This window comes from Camponotus floridanus, unplaced genomic scaffold, assembly GCF_003227725.1.
Source record: "Camponotus floridanus strain SB8 unplaced genomic scaffold, Cflo_v7.5 scaffold61, whole genome shotgun sequence".
NCBI lineage: Eukaryota > Metazoa > Arthropoda > Insecta > Hymenoptera > Formicidae > Camponotus > Camponotus floridanus.
The window spans coordinates 839837-866354 of NW_020229781.1; the positions used below are offsets into that span (position 1 = coordinate 839837).

At 29.4% G+C, this 26518-nt stretch overlaps 2 protein-coding genes across 13 annotated transcripts in view; one reads left to right on the forward strand and one right to left on the reverse strand.

Annotated features, from left to right (window-relative positions):
- Positions 1-3543, forward strand: part of LOC105254463 (low affinity immunoglobulin epsilon Fc receptor) — a 155683-nt gene extending 152140 nt beyond the window's left edge. For all 7 annotated transcript variants that reach the window (XM_025413157.1, XM_025413163.1, XM_025413160.1 and 4 more), the window contains 2 exons: positions 2123-2358; positions 2918-3543. In XM_025413157.1, coding sequence (XP_025268942.1) covers positions 2123-2358; positions 2918-3035 — 354 coding nt within the window. In that variant the 3' untranslated portion in view covers positions 3036-3543. The remainder of the gene's footprint in view (positions 1-2122; positions 2359-2917) is intronic.
- Positions 3544-15131: 11588 nt separating this feature from the next.
- Positions 15132-26518, reverse strand: part of LOC105254467 (glutamate receptor ionotropic, NMDA 2B) — a 176159-nt gene continuing 164772 nt past the window's right edge. For 2 of the 6 annotated variants that reach the window (XM_011263149.3, XM_011263155.3), the window contains 11 exons: positions 26031-26178; positions 25005-25188; positions 24626-24765; positions 23886-23998; positions 22925-23209; positions 22025-22206; positions 21614-21849; positions 20890-21083; positions 17993-18109; positions 16620-16721; positions 15132-15979 (listed from right to left, as the gene is read on the reverse strand). In XM_011263149.3, the coding sequence (XP_011261451.1) occupies positions 15922-15979; positions 16620-16721; positions 17993-18109; positions 20890-21083; positions 21614-21849; positions 22025-22206; positions 22925-23209; positions 23886-23998; positions 24626-24765; positions 25005-25188; positions 26031-26178 (1759 nt within the window). In that variant the 3' untranslated portion in view covers positions 15132-15921. The remainder of the gene's footprint in view (positions 15980-16619; positions 16722-17992; positions 18110-20889; positions 21084-21613; positions 21850-22024; positions 22207-22924; positions 23210-23885; positions 23999-24625; positions 24766-25004; positions 25189-26030; positions 26179-26518) is intronic. The other 4 variants (XM_011263151.3, XM_011263150.3, XM_011263153.3 and 1 more) reach the window with 4 other exon arrangements.

Here is a 26518-nt window from a genome sequence, read left to right on the forward strand (position 1 = left end):
TAAAATTAGCAGAAGGTTCCATAAAATATATATAAAAGATATAAAATATTTTCTGAATTGCGATAATTACTTTATCTAAATATTCTCTATATTTAAGAAAATAAGAATTTCATTGGATCGTAGTAAATGTTATGTTTATTATAATCAGATGTTATTTATTTAAATAATACTTTTCTAAAATAAATAATAATTTTATTAATAATAATAACGTATTTGAGTCGGCAATAGTCGACAAGTTTGAGTTAATTAACATAATAATATTATTGCGAAATTTTGTCTGAAACAATACGATAATTTTGCAGGGTTATCAAAAGATCCAGAATATATGAAAAGTCGCTAGTTATAATATGTCTAGTAGAATGCGTGGTGCAGTTGCCGCATAAACGTGTTTCATAAGCTGCTTGTTGTTCCCACGATCCCACGGAATTTCAAGCGGATAATCTAGTCTCTAAGTAAGCATGCATTATGCATCCTAATTATGCAGATAAGAAACTCTTCGAAGATCACAAATAGCTGCATAACTTGAACTGCTTCTGCGACTTTTCATTGCGTGATTTTGTGTCATCATCAGTTATTATCACGATAAAATATGGTTTTATTAAGAATTCTGTAAATTTATGCATAATAAGTACGTGTTGTGCGATGGCAACTTTGCACTTAAATCGTTCGCAGTAGCTAAGTGCGAATGCTACTATACGATTCCATGCTGTTGAAAAGTTTTTAATGGTCGTAAAGGACTATTTTCCTGCGAAACCAGCGATCCTCGCGCTTCTGCTGCCATCGTAAAAAACACATAATATAGCGTAAATGACCCAAGTTACCTACAATAATCGATACGTGGCGCCCGCATAATATGCAATATTGAAATACTGAAATATTGCATATTTGCGTGCCGTTATCACTGTTGGATTTTTTTAAGCGCAATAAAATATTGCAATATACAAGTTATTAATATCTGTGTCATTATAACCTCAAGCAATTTAAATAGCATTGATAATTTTTTAAATAATGCCAATCTTAAAGAAAAAATATATAGTTTTAACGAAATAGTAATAAAAAAATAAAAAGAAAGAAGCTTAGATCCAAAATCTTTGGAAAGAAGTTTGAAACTTTCTATTTGTGTGAAAAAGTTTTGTTCATTTTTTAATATTAAGAGAAAAGAGATCTCATCTTCTATTAATAATATTTAAATTCTAATATAACATTATGTTTGCGTCACAAATGTTGTTATTGGTGATATTTGTTTTTGTTAGTATTTGAGGCTTTTACGATGTGCATGATCTGGCATTAATTAATATCACTCCTTCCTGAAGTGAATTGAAATATTCACGATACATTGAAATTAGATAAAGAATTTATGACTCAAGAAAATCAATCTTAATATTTATTTTCTTATATCAACCGAATTAATAGTAATTCAATGTCGAAAATATATCATGGTATTTAACGATTGAACTATATTTGATTATTCACGAAAAAATAAATTTCGATTCACATTGCTAGAAACTTTGTTCTACATTTGCATTTTCGTATCATAATTTGATGTGCTGTAATACTCTGAATTATTAACATGTTGGATAGTAGATTTCATAACATATCAGTAATATTCCAAACATTGTTCTCGAATATGATCTCCCGTAATCGATATCAGAATGGTGATTATGTAACCTTAGTGTGAATATTAATGTGCGCCCACACAATGTACATGCTGTTAGTTATTAATGCCGATCAATCTGTTGCAGTAAACGACAAACACGTTGTTACATGTGAGCATTAAGGATAGCTTATCTAAACACTATAATTTACTTACACATAATTTACTAATAGCTCCATCGTTTCTCTTTATCATAATTATTATAATTATTAATGAATAATACGGTTTATATTAACACTTCTCTCTCACGATTATCCGTTTTACATAATAACTATTTATAGTGATTTAGCCTATTATTTAGCATTATAAATTATTTATAAATTGTTTGTATAACACGTTGGATATTAATTAATACTCAATATCATTATTTGCGAGAAATACTAACAAATTGCTACGATAATGCATTAATTTTCAATGTATTCTACAGAGTCATAAATGTCATAAACTTTACCTTTTCTCTTATCGCAGGCAAATTGGTACAGAGCTTCGCAATACTGCCGTTATCATGGGATGCATTTGGCGAGTATAGCTTCGCAGGAGGAAAACGATAGGCTCGAGAAGCATATCAAGGATTTCGGTCTTGGTCATGAACATTTTTGGACATCCGGTACCGATCAGGCTGAAGAAGGAACGTTTTTCTGGATGGCTAACGGCAGGCCGATCACGTTCGAGAATTGGAACGTCGGCGAACCAAATAATTTCCGGTAAGAATGTTTTGATTGAGACAATTTATATTCCTTCTGATATCGACCGCAATTTTATTGCGATATAATTGACTTAAATCGAATATTACAGCTCGTTTCCGATAGAAATTCATTCTCTTGTTCTTATCGACGACAATGTACTCTGAAAAAAATTGATTTTATTGAATTTAGACCAGACATTAATTTTTGCAATATTTTTAATATTTATATATTTAATGATAAAGTATATTTATGTAATATAAAATTTTATTATATTTTTTTGATAAAAATACATATTAAAGAAAAAATAATACAATTACATTTTATGAAATATATATGTGTGTGTGTATACACATATAAGCATACGCGTTTAAAACTATTATAATTACGAATTTTATGTTCTAAGAGAGAATTTTAAATTTTATTAAAAATGTTTTAAGTAAATTTTAAGGAGATGCATTAATTCTTAGCCAGAATTAATCACAGTATATATTATTATTCGATTTACCTCTTATGACTTAGTAAAAAAATACTGCACAAACTTAATTTAATGTTCTTACTCTCTCTCTCTCGTGTTTAGATATGAGAATGGTGAGGAAGAGCATTGCTTGGAGCTCTGGAATAGGGATGGCAAAGGTCTCAAATGGAACGATAGCCCCTGCAGCTTCGAGACTTTCTTCGTCTGTGAAGTGCAATGATGAGTTTGTGCGAAAGGTAAAGGACGGGGGGAAACTACACGTGCGAGTGAGTATTCGTGCATCTCGTGGCGTGTTTTCAGAATGATTCTCGAGAAAGTGTGACGTTGGTCATCCGTTTGTTTTGGCGGACTTAGTAAGTGTGAAAGAGAAATAAAGAGAGGAAGAGAAAGAGAGAGGAGGGGAAAGAAAAGAGAGACAGAGAAACTTCAAATGTGACATGTGCGCTTGGACTGAAAACTACGTGCGATTAGCCGGTCGCTACAGTTGTCACGTTCGCGTATCCGGCATTTACGTGTGCGCGAAACGACATACGGTTCAGTCAGTTCTTTCCGTATCACCAGGCGACAGACCGAGCGTCAGATAAATCCGCAGTGTCGGACGATAAAAACAATTTGTTCATCTTTTGTACAGAAACGGTTTTAGACGGATATTCGATTATATGCACTATACTTCGGAGTTCTTGCGAAAGATCTTATGTTGAATTTAAAAGGATAATTATATAATATATATTTTTATTATTTTTATTAAAAAACATATATAAATATCAGAGTTTTTAAAAATCATAAATATCAAAGAATTTTTTTGTATTTGTATATATTCTAGTGGAAAATAATTTGAATAACCGGTGTTTGTGTAAAAAGAGAATATTTTATAGGATTAGGAGACTCTTAAGATGACCATATATTTATCAACATTTCTAAAATATAATGACACTGCTTATAAAATTCTTTCAAATTCTTTCACCGACAAACATACTGCATGAAATCTTTATTGCAATCGAAAAATCGATCAATTAACATAACTTCATGATATAACTTTAGATATCGTTCTTTTATTATATGTATTTTAAATAAATAAAAATTAAATTAAAATAGGCATTATTAAATGTAAGTATATTGCTGTTATAAATTATATTATGTCTTGATTAATTATGTGCTAATTATTATTCAAATCATTATCTCTATGCAAGAAGATTCTTGTATAGGTTCTTCGATTGCAGCAAATCTGAAAGTTTTTGACGTATGGTGATACTATATATTGATTAATTAATTCTCCAACAAAATATAGATTAATTAACATGTATATCATAGATATTAAAAGCGTCGTAATTGCAGGATGAATTAACGATCAATAAACGTAAAAAATAATTTTGATCGTACATATTATATATATGTTGCATATATTTTTAATATTGAATCAAAAATTAGGCAATTATTTAGCAATTAAGATAGTGATGGACTCAATTCACCAATTTATGCACGAAGTAGTTAAATCAAACAATTTCTTATAACATGCTCATTTCACAAGTGTATGTGAAACTTCACTATATTTTAGTTGCTTGTTTCTTATATCAATACTATAAATAACATATGTATGTATATAAATGGGATATATGTGAATTTTGTATATATATATATAAGTAAGTTACAATATATAGTGACTTGCTGCGAGTATAATATTGTTATTAGTACGAATAAACCAAAAGATTCTAGTGATGCTGTAATGCATTCTGATATTGAAAAATGCAATCATTTAGATACTTATGATATGTACATTCATTATAGAGATTCTTTTACAAAACACATCTTTAATAAACAGCAATTGCGACATCGTTATTATCTTGATAATCTTAACATTCAACAATATAATTTGGATTATTGGATCATTTTAGATGATCGGTTTCACATATTATTATCTTTATAGATTTTCGGATTTTAAAATTCTAGATAAGGAACTTAAAACCTTTTGTATATTTTTAATTTATACCTAATCATAATTCTGTGAAATCTAGATGTTTTAAAATTATAATTATATAAATGTAAAATCACGTTTTTATGCTTTCTCGAGATTTGAGTTGCTAACTTTTTAAATTTTTGAATTTTTAGGAGCATCTTTAGTACTAATATTTATACATGTTTGCATTTTGAGCTCCTCACACGTAACTTAAAGAACAAATTTAAATTTTATATTTTATAATTTGAAATTTTTGACTATATTAATGCATAAATCTCAAATACTTATTATCATAAATGTAAACGAATTACACATATAAATGAATAAAAATATAGTTTGTTCGATAACATAACGGTCGCGATTTGCGTTAATTAAATGGCGGTATAAATAAGCATCGTAATAGATTCCGCATGAATAATAGTTAGTCGTTGTAGTAAATGAAACGAGAGTTTATTATATATATTTCCCATAAATGTCAGAGTACGGTGTTGTACATGGCATTATTTAGCACTAAATAATAAAATCAAAATTATGCTCTGATACGTTCCTACGTATTCTTTGTGTGCAAGCTTTTCACTGTTTTACTGTTCATTACAATATATTATTAAAGTTCCAATGATCAAAATCGCAAAATCTTTTCCATATGTTTTATTAATAAAGAATCGAAAGCATACACGCATTTTAACATTAAATAATTTGTAAAAATTGACTTTGAATTGTGTATCATGAGTATCTCAATTAATTAATTTATTCATTTTCTGATAAATTCCATACTAATTATTATTATTTCATTTTCAAAATTATTTTAGTAAAATATCGTTTGTTCGTAAATTATTTATAATGGATATGCGAGAATTGGAAATGACACACATAAAGTATGTTATTACATTTCACATTTATTATCAAAAAGGAAAAGAGATCAATATTTTAATAATCTTAATGATTTATCTGATTACGTATTTTTAGTTTTCTGTCTTTCCTCTCTTTTCTATCTCTTTATAAATTATACATTTTTTTCTGATATTATTTTATATTTAATTAATCTTTTTGTAATACATTCATTAAATGTGAGAATACACTCTACAATTATTTAGAGAAATGTATCTTTATTGTTTTTAATTTAATCTTTTTTATCAAGAAAAGAAAATGTATTTAAATTTATTACAAAAAATTAAATATTTAAAAAATTGTGGCAATAGAAAAATATGTTTCCTGCCGTAGAAAAATAAGAAAATTTTGAAAGTTTAGATTTTATATATCTCTCTTAACATTTAAGAGATTAATTTTGTCTATATTTAAAAAAATAGCTTTTATATTAAAAATATATTATATTAAAAAATTATATAAAACTATCGTAGCATTTTCATTATTAATATTACATCTTATTAATTGACAAGAAAGAAAAGGAACATTGGTGTTGCTTTGATAAAAATTGCAAAACAATGTTGCTATCGTCGCGTAATGAATTTTTCTGGTTGACATGAGTCATGCTTCAGCATTTCCGACAGAATTCTGTTCCCACCTGGATGTCTCGTTTCCTTTTCTCATCTAGATTGACAGAACCAATTAGTAGTTCTGTCGATTTTTCCCATCTCTGGGAAACAACAGTGTCGAGAGCAAAGTGGAGGAGAACGAATTGAAGGGAGAAGAAAATGGAAGGGGTTGAAAGAGTCGTTGGATATCTGGAGAGTAGAGAAGGGTCGGTAACGAGAATCGTGCATTGTAGATATATAGCTATAACGTTACATAAGATGTTGCCATAATCGAGTAAAATAAATTTCGTCGTGAATTCTGCAATTTCTTAAGGTAAAGTTACGTTGCAGTGCTCGGGAAAGTGCATTATATATATCATGATTAATGATTATGTAGTAAAATTTTCAGAGAGCATTTGCATAAAGGAGCATACAATAAAATAGATAAATCAAAATAAATACAGCAAAAAAGCACTCATTTCGTGATGTAAAATAAATTCTCTGTACAATTATTCTCTGTATAATTATAAAGATAATATAAATTCTTTTTCAATTCGTCTATTTTTCATGGAGTTCACAAGTATATGTAACAATGTCTCACAACATAATTGTACACGAACCGGATAAATGTTTTTCGTATTTTATGTAGCTTTATTCTCATTGTTAGAGAATGTGCTTCGTCTTTCGTTCAGCTGTTTTACACGAATATGAGCGATAAAAGGAATAAAAAGGAATGCAAGACGCGCCTTAAATTTAGAATATATTTAGATTCATTTTATTTGTGCGAGTCGGTTGAACCGGTACGCTATAACAAGGAATTTATGCTACGGAACTTTATTTAGATAGCAATAAATGCAGATTCGTTGGAGAAGCGGCAGGGTATTCCGTGGGGGGCCGTAAACGCAGCGTACGGTATGTAACAATGCGCATACAATACAATGCGACAGAGGAGCAGTTCTTGTCCTTTACACAGACCTATCGTAATACGATACAATGCACATGAAATCTTTAGCATGCATCTGTTATATCGGTGTGGCCAAGTTTTGAGATTTTTATCGGAGGACCATTGCGCGATTCTCTCGTAGTTTTACCTCGATGCCATTACAATCGCGAAACTATTCGCGGCAATATGGCACGAATTAAAAGAAAATTGCACGTTATTTTTAAATTTGACAAATTACAAAATAATACATTTTTATAATATATTGTTATTTTTATAATAAAATTATTATTTTAATAATATATTATTTTTTTTCCTCGCATAAATTGCAATCATTTTGATTATGATGATATATATCATTGAGTGAAAATATTTTATGAACCATTTTTTATGTAAGCTTGATTTATTGATTTTGGATTAAAAATATAAGAAATATAAATAATTGTATATAAAAAACTGAAAATAAAGAGCCATAAAGCAAGGAAATTAATGTGAATTTTTTATATAATATGAAAATAGCAATTTTTATATTTTATTCACATATAATTCATTTGATTAAAAAGTGAAAAGATATATACAAATATAAATATATATGTAAGATATATATATAATGCGAGTTGTTTTCTCTCTAGATTTATTTTTTATTTAATACATTATTTATAATTTAAATAGAAATTTATTTTAATAATTAATCGGAACATTCATAAAAATAAAGATTTGACATTTATATGAAATATTAAAATCAATATATATACATTTATTTAAAGATAATACATAATATTTTATAATGCACTTAATTATTTATATTATTTCAACAGCTTTTAAAAAAAATTTCTACAAATTCACCAAACATTAACTCTTGTTTTCTTTTCTCTCCTTTATCAGCAATCGATGAATCAAGCAATCTGCGTATCTCCAATTTCTACTATTGATAATTATAATTTAAAGATAAATATATCGAAAATTTATATTAAAAATATTTATAAATCAAATGTAAAACATTCATAAATCATATGTAAAATATTAAAAAATATAAGTATATGGATAATATAAAATAATTGTTTACAAATATAAAAGTGTATTAGTGAAGAAATAAAATAAAATTAATGTGCAAAACAAAAGGATTATAACACAATTCGAGAGAAAGAGGGAGAGAGAGAGAGAAAAGGAGGGAGAAAATTTTATTTATATATTCATATTTTTAAATAAATTATGTTAGGTTTATGTAAATTATGTTAGGTAATTTATTATATTAAGCGTTTGTTTAATTTTGATGTTATTTTTGTTACTTTAATTTACTTGAACAAATTCTAGTCCACTACAGTTTCTGTCTAACATATACGATATTTGCTACATATATTATCATATTATGCTGTTTTGTATTGGTCCAATTTCATATGAAAAGGAGTAGAACGAAAAAAGATAACGTTTGGTTTTAATTAAAAACCAGGAGCAATAATATACAAAACAACAATGTTTTATTGGAAACAACATACAATCACGTGCCACGTATGTTCCTTATAAGCCCTTATCGTTCGCACGTTCTGTCAAGGCGTGCATGCTACAGATAGAAACGCTTCAAGTGGAGCAATTCCATTCATCCCGTTCGAGTTTTCACCCTCGTCCTTTCGCCTCGCCGCAAAACTTACGAACGTCGTCGTTCTGATCGGATTAAAGTTTTGCTTTTAAATATCGAAAATCTTTCTGCTTTTCTCTCTTGGATTAAAGACGTGAGTACAATTTTCCCCAAAAGAGACAGAAGGGGACGAAAAGAAGGGAAGAAGGAACTCTTATTATATATTACATACATGAGTCCCGATCGCAAGGTTTCATTTCCAAACCACGCTGACTAAAGAGCTAATTCTAAGAGAGATTCTCTATTCATTAATCCTAATCTTCGACGACGAAGACCGAGAGTAAGGACGAGAGGATTCGAGCGGAGGAAAATCTTCCTTTATGGTACAAGTACACCGACGAGTACGACATACAACACACGAGTTCATATACCTTTGGTATATATACACATACTCATATAATACCTCTAATTGTGATGTCACAGCAATCTTTTCGGTTGGCACAAAACGGCGCGACCCTTAAGTACAACGCCTTTGGTGGTTTCGTAGTATCTAATCTAAGGGTTAAAATTCCTTTTTTTTACGATAATGCGCTCCGAGAGCGTAGCCGTAACCATTTCGATGTAGCGATCGGGTGATTTCGATCATTAAGTCTTTCATTGATTCGCGCGAGTACGTTTTCTGAAAATACTTCCTCTATGTAAGTAAAAACAATATGGACAAATATACCATTTTATCGATAAATATGCCATAATTAACATAAAGATGTAATTCCTTAAAATACTTTTAAAATTTTTTAAAATATTATATAATTTATATAATTTTAATATAATAATAAAATATGTACATATATATTTTTAAAATATTTTTGAAATTTTATAAATAAATATAAATTTTTTATTGATAACAACAAAATATTAATTGTACTTTAAAATTATGATTAAAAATCTTATTACTTATATGATTCTTGAATCTTAAATAAAATAATTTTGTGGATCATAAGTTGCTAAAAAATGGCGTTTTCTTATTCGTTGTATCGATTTTCGCAGGATGTAACATAAGTAAAACCACAAAAAATAATAAAAAATAATAAAAAAGTAGCATCAGTATTTTTTTGACATATTTGTATGAATATTTTATACTTTAAAATTCTGTATAATTTATACTTTAAAAATTTTTGATTAGTTTAATGAGATATTAATTAAGGTATATATATCCCAGTTTACCATAGAAACTTACTGCATATATGATTTATATTATATTTATATTGTAATATTATTAACGTTTTCGGCTAAACAACTAATTAATCAGAGTAATTGATATGATTTTGTCTGCCATAAAATGAATTTCTCTAAAGACTATTTTTTATTTAAGTAAATAATGTTCAGCTGGTTCTCTCCCGATAACAGAATATTTTTATTTAAACAATTCACCTTATAGATCGTGATCGAAAGAGTTTCGGCCAGCAATAGAAGGTTTTTGGAAGGCGAGGAATTTGAGTCTGAAAAGATTATGAAAGGAAATCGCCATCTATACTATAAGTTCGAAAAAATTCAGCATACATCTACTAGTTACAAGTATGAGGAATTCGCAGCATCTACTATACTAGAAATTATTAAGGCCGCTATTTCGTGTGTGCGCACAGTGATTTTTTCGGGGCTTCGCAATCTCTTTGATTGACGAATCGTTGTTGATGATAGATTTAATGTAATTACAAGCACCGCTCTTTTGTCATCTATATTAAATATTGAATTTCCCAGTAACTAATAAATTATTTAATTAAATTAATTAAAGTAATTTTTGTGCTTAGTTATGTGAATTAACGCAACAAATAAGCTCTAGAAAATTGCAAATTTGTATATGTTTCGCAATTATTCATTTTCAATAAAATATCGCAAATGACACAAATTTATGTGTCAATGCAATACTATGTAAATGAATATAAATTGCAATAGCAGTAACATTACACCACAATAAAAATGCTCTTAAATTTATTCTATATATTCAGCATATAAAAGTTAATTGATAAAAATGATAACATGAAAAAAATAAGGATAATATAAAATTGAAGTTAATAAATGAATTATCTTTCTCTCTTCTCTAATATATTAAATGATATTACAATTTTTATATCTATACTGTTATGCAATGCAACATAATTTGCTTATAGTGCTCTCATTTTTACTGATTTAATAATATGAGATCGTGAGAAGTTTTTTTGCGCAGAAATGTTATTCTCTACATTTATAATTTTTAGTTATATTATTCGCGAGATGAAATAAAGGGAAAACTTCTGATAAATGCGAATTGATCCGTATCGTCTTGTCGATTTAAATCCTTTTTTGCAATTCATATGCTGCCTCGCCATCGATAAAAACCAGCTCAAAGTTAGGCAGTGTTTGAGGAATATACGTCGCTCGATGATGAGTACTGACTGCTTTAACATCACATTCGATATATAAAGGCCCACGGTATATCTATATATTCACATATAAAATCAATTGATTAAATCCGTAACGCGCGTGGCGTTTACCGTTTCAATAGACGCTCAAGTTAATTACACTCCGATTCACTGGATGATATTGAAAGAAGCGACAAAGAACATATGTTACAATTTTTTTCATAAGATTAATTTCCATTACACTCACATTGATTCTCGACATATTTCATTGACGTTTAATAATCATTAATATCGATGAATCGAATCGTACGATTATTTCATTTCATTGATCTTATTAACTGATTAAGATAATAAGTCGCTAATTGTGGCGCCGACGTAAATGACGGTGCTCCGTAATAGCGCACTTATGAGTACAAGAAAGCTATTGTCGACATAAACATATGTAAAAAGCTTTTTCATTCGCAAGATAAATTCGAACAATTCGCAAGTTCGAGCTCGCGATGGATTGTGAGTGCGCACACTCTACGATAGGAAAGGACCAAATGCGAGACACTTGCGTTTGTGAAAAGATATGGTCGCTCGAATTAACATAATCGTGGGAAGGAAAAGGGAGGCAAGCTTGGAATGCATACGCAAAAGCACTTACTAGTGCGAATTTATAACGGAGACGAATGTTTCGCTGTATAAAGCGAGAAAGAGTTGCGCGTGTGGAAAGATCCTACATATGGAATCGCATACACGAATGGACTCTGAAGTATTATATACCAGGATCTGAAATCCTTGCCATAAATCTTCACGTTCTATTCTAAATCCATGTGAGAGGATTGAATTCATTCCACACGCTCACACAAGGAAGCTTTCGACGTAAGAATGAAAGCTTGTGTGATAAAAAGTTGATGTATACAAGAGTTTTATCTTTAGAAGCTTAATTATAATTGTATGGTGTATATGAGAGCTTGGAGCTGGCAGTATATATTGGTATAATCAGTTAATTAAAATACTCAAATATCTTTTGCATATTTACATTTATAATTTATTAAATGGCTCGAACATCGTCTGGGTGTTTTTCTGCTCTCTCTCTTTCTCTCTCTCTCTCTCTCTCTCACTCTCTCTTCATATAAAATCTTTTAAAAAACCTATAAAAATATCTATAAAAATATAATTTTAATGCTCTTAAAAAGAAAACTTAATTAAAACTGAGAAATGATACATGATATTAAAATGATTATAAAATGTAAAAAAATATAAAAAATAATTTTTCATAAATTATTATTATATATATGTAAAGTTTTAATCAAATTAAGCAAATAATAAAAACATTACAATTAGAGTAATTTTTCGTGTATAACGAGAAATAAACATTTTTACAAGAAAATTTATATGCGCAAATATTTTTTTGATATACTTAATATATCAAACGTTCAAATATATATCAATATTTAGGATCATCAATTGTACGAATGTCCGAGCACATAGAAACTCGAGCGACCCTGCCGGCTCCATTATTATCACGATTCGAATACATCGTGCTAATATTCTCTGAGAATAATTATCTCGACTTAACAACGTAACATTTCCTTTTATCTTTAACAACAACAATAACAATAGGATTTCCTCTGATAGCAACGTATTTCTTAAAATTGTCCGGATGACGAGAATTCGTCTCCTAACTCATTCACACACGCACATTGCACGCACATTGCACGGTAATTAGTACGAATAATTAATGACTTCATAAGAACAAATGAGATGAAGCGGAGTTGATCGTGAGCATCTTGAAATTCTCGCGTAGGTTCGAAACATGCTCCGATTTTTATATTCTCCGTCTACAATTTGATGTGCATTGCAAACCTGATGGGGAGCATAATTTTATGTATAAAAGTAGCAAACGATGCAAAATTTTTAAATATGTTGTAAATTTTTTTCTAAGAATATTTGAATTTATAATCAACATAAATAATCTAACATAAATAAACTGATCTTTTGTAAAATTAATGTCTATCTATTTTTGTAGAATTAATATATAATAATGTATTAAATATTTAAAAAGTGAATTTATCAAAGAATTTTAATAAATATTTATTAAAACATAAAAACATTTCTATAAACATTTATATAGATTTGGAAAAATAAAAATTAAATATTAAAAATATTAATTTAAAAATTATATAATTTAAATTTAGAACAATTTAGAGAATTAATATATGTGATATATGTGTATTAAATAAATTTATCCTGTATACAACACGAGAATACATTTTATATAGTAAAAAGAAAATACTATAGGCTGCAATGCACTTTATAGCTTATACGAATCAATGCGATTATGTACAGCGACATAAATGTTAAAATCTTAATTCTAATTCTCGAATTCGATGCGCACGTGAAACTTGACTTTGCTCGCGGGGTTCGATTCGTTACCTCGAATAATCGTGACTCATTGCGGATTGCCAGGACGTTGTGTCAAAGATTGCAATGACATTGTATCTTTTTTCAAAATATTAAAGATTCTTACGTAATTCACAAAAATTTACGTATATATAAATTCTAAAAATATTTGAAAAAGATATAAGAATAATAATTGTAATCAATTGATCGCTGCATATTCGATATAAATCGTAATTTCAGGCACCGTAACAACAGTACATAAATATTTCACATTCATCAATTTCTCATATGTGATATTTTTGATTTGTTGCATTTATGTTGCTTGTATTTTTATTGTTGATTATCTTTATTTATTTCATATATCTTCCTTGTCTTCAAGTAACGAGTCCTGACACTCCGCGATACGCGCGCATTATGGCTCGATTGACCTCATATTTATACATTATTTCCTGTTTGAGCATATTCACGTCTTCAAAGTAGGTTTCTTTTTTTTAGAATATTTCATTGTTAATCATATATACATACATGCATATATACATATATACATATATACATATATATATATGTATATATGTTTATATATATATATATATATATATATATATATGTATGTATGTATGTATGTATGTATGTATGTATGTATATATGTTATATCATACTACATTTATAGTTTTACCAACTCATTTACACTAACTTTATCCGACACACATGCTTAGTATCATGTAAGTATTTCATATGGTACACATTGACATTTTCCACCAAGATATCGATTAGATTTTTCAGTATTTTTTTGGATTCTTTCGTCGCCGACGTCGACAATTCGTATCGACATATCGACATATGACATTTTTTTGGAAATTAGCATGAGTTCGTACAAAGTTTAATGTATTCTTTTTAAAAGATTTAGGAATTTCATAACTATCTATTGCATTGCTGGTGCCTGAATAAACGTGTGCCTTTCTTTCCGTGTTTTATCTTGGTTCCAATTATCTTATAATTTTTCATTGCAATTTCTGTATTTTTCACACATTAGCGATTCTTTTTAAATAATTATAAATTTATATATAAAACATCAATATTAGAAAAATATTAAAAATTAAGAAAAAAAATTGATAATGTATACAAACATTTTTTTGTATATACAAATGCTCACAAAATAAATTCATATAGAAAGACATTGTATAATTATTTAATAAATTAGAAATTAAAGTACAAACTTGATTTTGCTTAATAAAAAAATAGGATAAAATTACTTCAAAAAATTAAAGAGATAATAAAATAAACATTAAATAGACAATAAAATAATCCGAAGTAATCAAAATATAAATAACATTAAACAAAAATATATATAAATCAATAAGAAATTAGAATTAGATTAGATAGAGACAACTAGAAAGAAGAGAAGATATGAAAAAACTTTATAGAAAATATGATGTTCTAGTTGTTTTTTTAGCTTTTATATTATAGAAATCCTATTGATGAATACCCGTATAGAATGTATAATATTTATTTTTTAATTTTGTTGAGATTTTGTCTGTTAATGATTTGTTTTAATTATAAAAATGCATGAATATTTAATTTAAAAAATTAAATAAAAACTAATTATCACGATGAAAGATAATCGCGTATCAAAAGATTTTAAATTTCACTTTGCTTCTATCGAAATGTTTTAACTATACTTCAAGGCGCCTGATCGATCAATCAACTCGTAGATCTTAAATTGCGAGCTGCGTCCAGATGATTGTAGGCACAGGTTGAAATTTCGAAAGGAATCTTTGCACGTAGACACTACTACGTGGGTACATCGATGATACAATTCGTCGAGTGTGCATTAAAAACAAATTCCATCGAATTCGAAGACTCGAAATTCGGCTCGATTATCGAGTGTTCCTTCGAGCGTTACAAAGATTCAGCAGTTTCTAAAAACGTTTCTCTCGCAACAATCACTATCGCGCGAATACAATTGCCATTCGAATGCATTTCCTTTCAATACACTTACTTCGAAGGACACAAAGGATGCATGTTTCGAGGGTATAACGCAAATGTCAACAACGAGCACTTCCTCGAATTATAAAACATCCTTGAATCGCAGCCTTCTTGATCGACTCTCGATCATCGACAGGCACTGACGACTTTCTTTCTCTCGTTGTTTCGTCGCGCGTGCGATGACATCTGAGAATCAATATATCATCGGATTAGCCTCTTTGATCGAACGAGAGGTTGATGTGGATGGGACTCGTTATTCTCGAGGCAGAAACAGCATGACGTGATTTTTATATCGCGTCACTTCCGGAGTCTTCAGAAGCCCGCCAGTCCGTCCACGCTTTTTCGCTTCCGGCGCTGTGCGATCGGACGACTGAAGGCGATCCTCTTACGATCACAGAACTGTCTCCATTTCAGCGATTTCTGTCCTAGTTGTGCCATCATCCGGGATCCTACGACAGATAATAACTTATTCTTGCAAAATAATTTCGCACAAATTTAACATATCTCTAAAGTACACAGTAAATAATTCGCGATGTAAAATTAAGAAATACAAAATTTGTAAGAAGATTCGTGGGTGAAATAAATTAAAACACAGTAAGATCATTATACTTACAATTTCTTCGGAATGTGATATAGAAAACACTGTACAAATATATGGATACATTATTTTTTTTGTTATCGGAAAATAAGAAAGTAAAAGACAAATTATTTTTTTGTTATCGGAAAATAAGAAAGTAAAAGACAAATATTATATATTTTAAAAATTTAAAGAATTATATATCAAAAATATAAAAATGTATATTTTATAACTTTTATTGTATTATATAATGTGTATCGTTTATTAAAATTGTAGAAGCAAGAAATCATAAGTTTAATACACATTTAATATACATAAAGAGAAGGTAAATAAAATAACTAAAAAATTAATAAAAAATATCAATATAAAATATTAATAGAAATATCAATAGAAAATATTAATAGAAAATATTATATTAAAAACTTCTTGTATTTTCCGTGGTAAAATATAATTGCGATTTAAGCAACGGCGCTTTTTAATTCAATGTTGCATAAATTCCGCGTCGCTCTCACCTATAAATCTCCGTGGGTAAGAACCTCTCAGCATATTCTGTGCTGACCACATGGTTTCTGCTCATGTCCCTTGGACGGGCAACCTCAACGGCGTCGATATACCTGAATATATAAACGATTCGCGGATCATGTTATCGTCATCGTAACAGGAAAATCATGAAAATCCCCTATACACGTATATAAAGTAAATTTTATCATGCTTTTCGTTTTCGTCCTCCACGTTTTCGCCCCCGGTCACGACGCTTTCCTTCAATATTCCCATGCCCCAATCAATTTTCTCTCCGCGTTGTCATCAGACATTATAGGTAATTAATCGATTAATCGCCACAAGCTGCTACCACCAAGTAATTACCTATAATGTGCACATTATAGGCATCGATAAACATAAGTCATCAATCGACTTCCTTGTCAATTCGCATGCCATGCTCTCGAACACATTAAAAGAAATCCGTGATGATAAGAATAATAACGAAAAATAAAATGTGCGATAGAGATATACTTGATGCATAATTTATGCAAACGATCTACTGATCTACAGAAGCGAAGCGACTATACCTATTCTTCTTCTACATCTCTGTTATTCTGTATATGCGAGTAGATTTCTTTAGACGAAGCATGCCATCGTCGATCCGCGTGACGCTCAACGTCTCCTTATTTTTTCTGTATGTGTATATGTGTATCTGTACGTATTTCGTTTTCTCTTCATTATAGGAAATGAGAAGTCAACGGAGATCACGCGAGTCTACGAAACAGCAGAGTCTCGCGAAATCGCGCGAATCGTGTATCGCAATATGTATCGTCGAAATCGATTTCTGATCTTTCTCTACATCATTTTGATGAAGTGCAGTGACGTAGGAACATATTATATTATTGAATTTAAAAGTGTGAGTGAGCCTCACATTCAAAGAGTAAGTGATGGCTTCGTGTGAAATTATGTATACGAAGCTTTAGTGCTTTTAATGTTTGAAATAGGGCGGAAGAATATTGTCACAGTTCCCCAACGATGCATCAGCAACGCGACATATTTTGCGATAGAATTTCAGATAAATTAAAAAAAAATAACTTTACAAGTAGTAGTTGGTGATAGCAAATGAACGATGTACTCATATATTTCTTGTAAATGATGTTAGATATGTATATGAATATATTATTATCATTATTAAAGATATAGAAGAGGTGACAAAAGTGGTACTGTCAGCTTCTTTTATTTCAAACGCAATTTGTAATTTATTAAATACATTTAAGTATATTGTACATAACGAAAAAAAATTTTTTTATGTTATGTATGGAGAACTTTAACAGAAGAGTATTTTCGTCAAAAAATTCCTACGTCACTGAATGTTCTTACGTGTGGTTTGGCGTTGAGGACTTACGAATCGAAGTATGGCGGTAGCGGATGCGGAGCTTCTACCGCCAATGGTTCCGGTTGTGAATAGCGGTCCGAGCTTTGGAAGCATCCTCGCCACCAGCCGAGACTTCCGGTTTTCCTCCTTTAAAAAAGCCGACGTGGATATGTGCCAAGGCTTCCTTCTCACCGTCGAACCACCAATTATCGCAAATAACATCGCCCAAATAAATCCATCCTTTATCCGTTCGCTCGAGGTGATACCCAATATATAACGCTCCACTTTCGTGGTAAAGTACTTTTCATTAATTTTCAAACGCGACGCACAGATAGATTCACTTGTCACGGAATAAGAATAAGGTTTCCAATATCTATTAGTAAATATGTAATATATATGCCGTAAAGACGGACAATAAAAAAATCAAGTGCGCTAATCGATACGATATTAATGTACGAAAGCGTAAATATGTACACGATGTATATATAATATTATACAATTTACCGAAAGTGAATAAAAAAGATAAAACGTGCGTTTTCAAAAGAATATCTATGCTATGTATTGTAATATTATTTTAAGTATTGTAGGATACAGATATAAAATATGCTGTGTGTGTATCTCTATTGTATTATAATTTTCCTCGTTGCGAAAAGCGTGTAAATTTAATATTGCTAAAATATTGAAATAAATACAAAATATTTGAAGTCCATGAATCGTAAATGTATGAGTAAAATTCATCAAAAAATTCTATTATCTGAAAAAGTTCTCTTTTAAAGAATTTTCTATATCTCTCTAAATATTATTATCGAAATAAAATATTCATATGGTAATAATAAAAAAATATATTATAAATAATATAAAAAAAATTATACGATGTTAACTTTCTATAAATTATGCTAAAACATAAAACTGCTAATGACTTTAATAATTGTTTTTGGGTGCATTTATATTCATTTAATATTGCATCATATATATGTATATTATTTCTATATAGTACGACTTGCAATATTTCATAAAGAGATCTCATCAACAACAAAAACGTGATAACGTTTTTATATGATATTAAGAAACGTCGATATGCATTTGACGCTCCATCGAAAACGCACGTTTTGCCGTATATATTATTAGACAGGTGCATGCTGTGCGAACAAGACTCCAAGTGACTTTAGAAAGTAGGTTACTACACTTAAGCTCGGCCTGCGAATTATTCATCCTTCGAGACACGCGGCTTCAATGTTGCTATCCGTACAACAATAATTTTCGTAATAATTAAACTTTAACATAAATATTTACAAGAAGAACCGAGCGTAAGTTTATTCAAAATACAAAAGACAAGTAGAATAATTATATGCAACTGCATGCGTAGACTTTTATTACGGATCCACTTCCGCTTTGAGGAATAAAACTTTTAGATAAGAGCGAAGAGTGTGGAGGGATGAAGAGACTCAAAAGAAAGTTTCTTAGAACAAAGGCTTGGAAATAGGAAACAAGCGACAACATTCTGCGAAAAGTACGGTTCATGAAAGCGTAATCAAGATCCAAAGGAATAGTGTCAGGCGGAAAGTACCGTTTTCTCCCATGGGAAATTTGTATTCGATAAAAAATTACTTCAATTAATCTTTTAATGTCGTCTGCATTAGAACTTAAATCTGTGACATATTTATTACTGTTTTATATACAGAATGTTCGGCAACAGAGGAATCAAAATTTAAGAGATTCTTCGTGATAAAATAAGAAAATCAAGAATAAGAAAATTTCGACAGAGGCTTCTTTTTAGTTATAAATGTTTGAAAATTCGTATAAAAGGCGCCTCAAGCACGGCAATTCGCCGATTTTGGGCGTGCGTTAGTTACGTCAAGTCGTTGTCAAATATCGTGATACATAAGTACAGAAGCTTATCTCGTAGCAGCTGATGTAAAATCTGCAAACCTATTGCTCCGAATATCGATTTTTACATCAGCTGTTACGAAATAAGCTTCTGTGTACTTATATGTCACGATGTATTTTGACAGCGACTCTACTAAAAAAGGAAGTCTCTATCGAAATTTTTTTATTCTTGATTTTCGTTTTATTTTATCATAAAGAATCATCCCTCAAATTTTAATCTCTCTATTGCCAAACATTCTATATATTGAGATAAGTATTAAAAAAATTTTTTGAAATATTTCTCTATAATATTTAAAATATAGGTTCTTCATATTTTCTTAATCACTTCAAATTTTTATATATAAAGTATATAAAGTATATATAAAAGAATTATATTTTCATAATATCATGAAATATTGATTAGAGTTAAATTGAATGTAAAATATGAATTAATTTAATTTTTATTGCGCGCGCATATGTACATTACGTGAAAATTGGAAAAAGTTATTAATTAGTCAGATATGCATTATTGATATGACTTTCATTTTCAATCTGTACACTGTTGCAAATATCACAATATTTTTTTTATATTGATTGCTCACAGATTCTCAATATTAATAATTCATAATCTGAATTTTTTATTTTCTCATCATACAATGATGTTATACCGATTTAGATAAAATTCTGACATTAAAAGATTAATCATATCGGGAAACGTTACTAACAGATTTTCGAAATGTCAAAGCGACTCACTCATGAAATCCGTGAAATCTTTCTATTTTAATAAGAAGAAATAAAACCGATCAAACAGAAAAAGAAAATCAGTAAAATAAAACCACTCACAAAGAAATGATCAGATATTAAACGATCGAGCGATTGAAGCCAATCGAAAAGCACGACTAATCGCTTGGAAAAGTTTCTATCTTCGTAAATTATACAGTTCAACTGATTGTTGATCAACCCGGTTCCTCGCTTGATCGCATTGCAAATAGCAGGCGTAGTCGAGTACTTTCATAGCTTGATACGCGGAATTAGACTATCAGGAAGAGGGTGAAGCGTACTTGGTTTGAGTCGGCTTTATTCCGTGGGCCTCGAGATCCTTCTCGAGCTGTCGTATCCTAATCTTGGCCATGTCGAGCTCATGTTTGACTTTCCACAAGTGGGTGTCGCAGATCGGGTCCTTGCATCTGTGGTGCCTCAGGATATCCTGTGCCTCGTAGACCGCGCCACGGAAGGTCAGGGATTTCCCTACGCTCTTTAAATAAAATGTGCCATTTATTCACGATTATCTTTTGAAATGTTTCTATTTTCTTTTAGAACTTTTTTTAATTTCCCAGAATATATAGATTTTTCCGATATTATCAAAAATATGACAAAATAAAAATATACATAAAAGTTTGCTAATATTAGTAATAAAGAATGTATTATATACACATATTTTTGATTATAAAATAATTGCTATGCACACATTTGCTATTTTCTATTACTATCTTTCAATATATCATAAAAATGTATCTCGCATTATAATATTATCATATTAAGTATTGATAAATTATTTTGATTAAGATTTTCGTTCAAAAATATACCAATATTATAATATTAAAAAATGATCAATTCAAATGATCAATCACATTCTCTGAAATCTATTGTTTAATTTTAATATTTATATGCTTTAAACTGCTTTCTACATGATTTTAATAATAAAGTAAAGAAATGGTCCAGTTTCAGAGATAGCATAGGAAATTACAACGATATTCTTGCAATATTAAAATCTTCAATGCTTACTAGACTGAAAATAGCGCACGTGCCACCATCGTCGCTTTTTGCCAGATGTTGTCTGATATATTTGAAGTACAAATGTTCCAAAAGCAGGAATACTGCCGCCAGAAGAATACCCATCATCAGCAAGAGAAACGCGCTCAAGAATTGCTCTAATGCCAGAGGATCACTACTTTTTTGTACTTCTTTTCCAGGCTTGCATGTTCCTGTCATCCAGTATCTTCTCAATCGCTCCAGATCTCCTAGAATTAATAACATGCCATGGAAATGTAACGATAAATTCATCAAGAAAAACTAAAAAAAATTTAATTAAAGTTATATATTTATTTATATTTAAAAAAATAGAGAAAAAATCTTTTAGGTATAAAAAATATTGTTTAACAAGTCTTTCAAAAAACTTAGAGAGCATGAGAGTACCATTATCTCTATAATCCAACAGCCGTTTGTTAAACATTTGTAGATACTTCGAGTTCCTAGAGAATGCGAGACCATATCCTGTCATCGCGTACCATGATCCAACCGTCAACAATCGACAATCCTCGTCCTGTGCGACTAAATAGTCCAGGACTGTGCCATCATAAATGAATGCATCCATATCTCTGTAGAAGTTATAATAAGATTTTTTTGCCTCATTATATTTCCGTAAAAATATTTTAAATCGGCTTTACATCGCGAAATAATGTTACAGAGTTTTGCATTATATCGCATGCACATACACACACACACACACACACACACACACACACGTACACATACATATAAAATTAAATTAAATTAAATTAAATTAATTAAATGCCCCACATGAAAATGGTTTTCTATTTTAATTCTATCAATTTTAAGCTGATTTCTTTATCTTAGACTACTCAACGAATTAGATTCAAGTATAAGATGAGATTATGAATTAAATGAAAATTTCAAATTTTATTTCAGTATTTTAATTGTACTAAAAGCTTTCAATCTATATAAAATACCTTATATTAACGCGAAAATTTTGCATTTGTAAAGTAATAAATTCAAAAACTTATTTTTGCTAAAAAGATATTTTTATATCTTAATTATTTATATAAAATTACAGAACATTTTTTAATGCAATGTAGAGCTCCTGATTATATTATATATTTTATATATTTTATTTCCATATTTAATAATAGTACTAATTAAGTCTTTTATATGTCTTATTCTCTTTCTTTGATTATGATAATATAATTATTTATCGATTTTATTGATATTATTGTCTGATTATCAGAAATACGAAAACATTATAATCGATAAATATTGAAAAATAAATTCAAAAATATGCTTAGTGGACCCACTCACCCAGTAACGACTGCTTCGATGCCTTCCGTTACGCTGCTTTTGTTGAAGGCTTTCATGTAGGAATGCATCTCTTTAAAATACTTTGCCAGTGTACTGTCTGTGTGGCTCCACGGTATGGTGCCAAATTTGAACATGGGCTTATGAGAAAATGGTTTAGCGAGCCTGTGATCATCTACGCCGCTGAATTCGTGGAATTCTTCCCGCGTAATCATGAAGGCAGCCAGATTGGCAGTGTAAATGGCGAGAAAGACCACGGCGAATAATGCCCACACGTTCGTCATAAATCTATGTAGATAATATCGATCTTTTGTTAGCAAATATTGCAAATATTTTTTATCCAAATCAATAAATAACGAAAGTGCAGAATATCATTACAAATAGTATTTTGCAATCTTTATAAAGATTAAAAAAGTATGTTATTTATTCGACAAAATAATTGTTTATTAAATAACACTTTAGTGTATATAATTTTGTGTACTTTCATGATTATCTGGAAATTCTCTCATTATGTATTATCTGTGCTATCTTCAATGATATACATATAATATTTAACAGAATTGTATCTGCAACCTTTATCTAAAATATACTTTTAATTTTATTAAACTATTATCTTTTAATTGTGATATTCTTAATTTAAAAGATTATATTATTTAAATCAAATTTAATTTTAATTAAAAGATCCAAATTAATTAAATCAAAATTGGAGTCAACTGCGTCAACGAAAGTACATAATTTATTTGAAGTGAATTCTCGGTGTGATTCATAAAGCAGTTAAAGTAATTTACATTTTGCAACGGTTGTCGCAAACGGATGTTTGCTCACGAACATTTGCCTTACATTTATGCATAGCGACCTATCTCGAATGAAGTAAGGAGGTGAAAGACTAATTTCTCGAGTTCTATCTCGATCAATAATTAAAATTCGTCGGAAAACGTCAGGAGCAAAGATTCTTTTCACTGACCTGGCTGTAAATCCTCTGGGAGAGTCGATATGGACGGCAGCTTGAAATAATACAGCCCAGACCAGCCAATACGTACGGCAGAAAGAAAACCGATGGTTTGTCGATGGATTCTTCTACAGAAACACATCGATATCGTATTAAAATGAGAAATATTTTACGGGAATAATAGTACAAGCAGAACTTCAAACTGCTTAGGTACATATATATTTTGAGAAAATCGATATGTACATAAAGAAAATTGAATATATTGTGTTATTTCCTTCTTCCAATAAAAATTTAATTTCATAACTATAATCATATATCTTGATTAATAATATTATATATATATATATATATATATATATATATATATATATATATATAGAAAACGACTTTTACAAAGTAACAATTAAACAAATATGCGTGCAACGAATAATGATGTATAATACTGAAGAGAAAAGAGTGAAAGAGTTCACATAAAGAAAGATTTAGATAAAAAAGATAATTCCTTGCAAAAGTAAAAATGAAGTGCTTAAATAAGGTTTAGATAATATTGTACAAATATACAATTATCATTTTCAAGAATATAAATTATCTTTGATTACTACACCGACACCCAAACATGCATTAAAATTAAATAATGAATCAAATCGTTTTAATCATGTAATATTATGTAATCTGTGCGTTGAGAGTTAAAGGTGCAAATATATATGAGTACGAGAAAACATATATAGTTGATTAAAAAGCGAAATAAAAGATACCAGTTTTTGCGCAGCGCCTGAAGGGTTTACCTTCATGTCGAAACCAGAAGGCGATGCCCATTCGAAAAGTAGTATCATTACAGTCGCGGCATGTATGGCAACAATGCCCACCAGCATCCACGAAGCCGTATCAAACGGTTCTAAAAATCACGTTTAAAATAGCTTCCTATTAGTGTTTAAATTATGCTATACTTTTAATATAATAATATTAATATTTCGTAATAATACTAGTACGAATATTCTATAATTTATATGCATTTAATTATTTATCTATAGTAAAAGTAATAATATACGTGCTTTTTTAAAGATATTAGTTTAATTTTAAAACGTTATATATTTTTTTTAGAGAGAGAGTTATCTCTATGGAAATAATTCTTACCTAAAAACGCGGTGGGAGATATTATGCCTGTCCTTTTCGCTACGACTATAGCGATACCAGTTTCCATATAAGGTACGGTGAAATCGACCACTGCTTCCCTTTCCGAGTTGATCATTAATGAGGTCATCACCATGTCGGTCTTCCGGTTGACTAGATCAGCTATAAGCCCATTCCATTTCCCGTTCTGTGCACAATAGTTACAATCGTGCACCATAAATTCTATTTGTTAGATGTATCAATTATGATAACAAAGACTGACTTCTATTTGTAAAATTTTATCGGATTTTAAAAAGATATACTTAATAGAATGCAAAGTTTTATAAATACTCATACGCGTTTTTACAAATTGTTTAATAAATATAAAATAAAATAAAATTGAAAATAAATTCACATTCTTTCTTGCAAAATTAAAATAAATAAGATTTGTTCTTATTATTTTGATGTTAATTTAATATATGTTATTGCGAGAGAGAAATGCAAACGATGATAATATTATAATGTGATTAAAATGCATGATAAGAGGAAAATTATGTTTCTAGGCCATTTAAAATGTTGCTAAAATACAGATGTAATATCGCATCATCGGAAATGACTTTTCTACAACGGAAATTAAATGTGTTAAAAGCGCATTCATGCATACATTTCATAATCAGAGTCAATAGTTAATTCAACGTACGTGCCTGACGAGATTGTCATCAGATAACTTGGTTTTTATATTATGCAATTAATTCTATAGAATTCTAAGCTTGTAGAGAACACATAATTTTCTCGTTATTTTTTGACAAATTTATTAAATGTAATAGCTTGAAATATTCAATCACAAACCGCATTATTTTTTGGCAATATAATCGTTTTCAAAAAACACGACAAGATAGAAATGTTAAACATTTAAAAAGAGGAAATAAGAGCTCCAATGCAAATGTGGTAAATACTTCGTATTTAGTTTTTTCTCTTGTTACATTAGAAAACACATTTATCTTCCGTACGACGTAAACATTGCTTTTCATGAATTTTGCTCGTACTCACCTCTAAAGTGCCCCACTTGCCATCCTCCACTCTTACAAGCTCGTAAGTGAAGCCGATTTCTTCGGAAAACTTCTGTAGCAGATCGATGCAAAATCCGCTACAGCACTGATAAAAGCTCTCATTCTTTTGTGCTGACTGAATATCCATTCTGCAACAAAACGGACGTTTGTAAATTGCACGAATTGCATCCAATACGAGATATTGTATATTTTATATTTGCTGATACAAATTTTTCGGAAGAGAAATAAATATAATATATTATGAAAAAGATTTTTAAAAGGAAGATTTTGACATATTTTTGTATTATGTGCGGCTCGTATATAATTTTCTGCCAATATCTTAGAGAAAAAAATATATAATATTTTTTAATAATTATATTTAAAAATGAATATATATTTAAAAAAATGAATAAATATATGGAAACTTTATTTAGGATCATTTATATATATATTGAGTATCCGAAATAAAATAATATCTCTGAATAACTC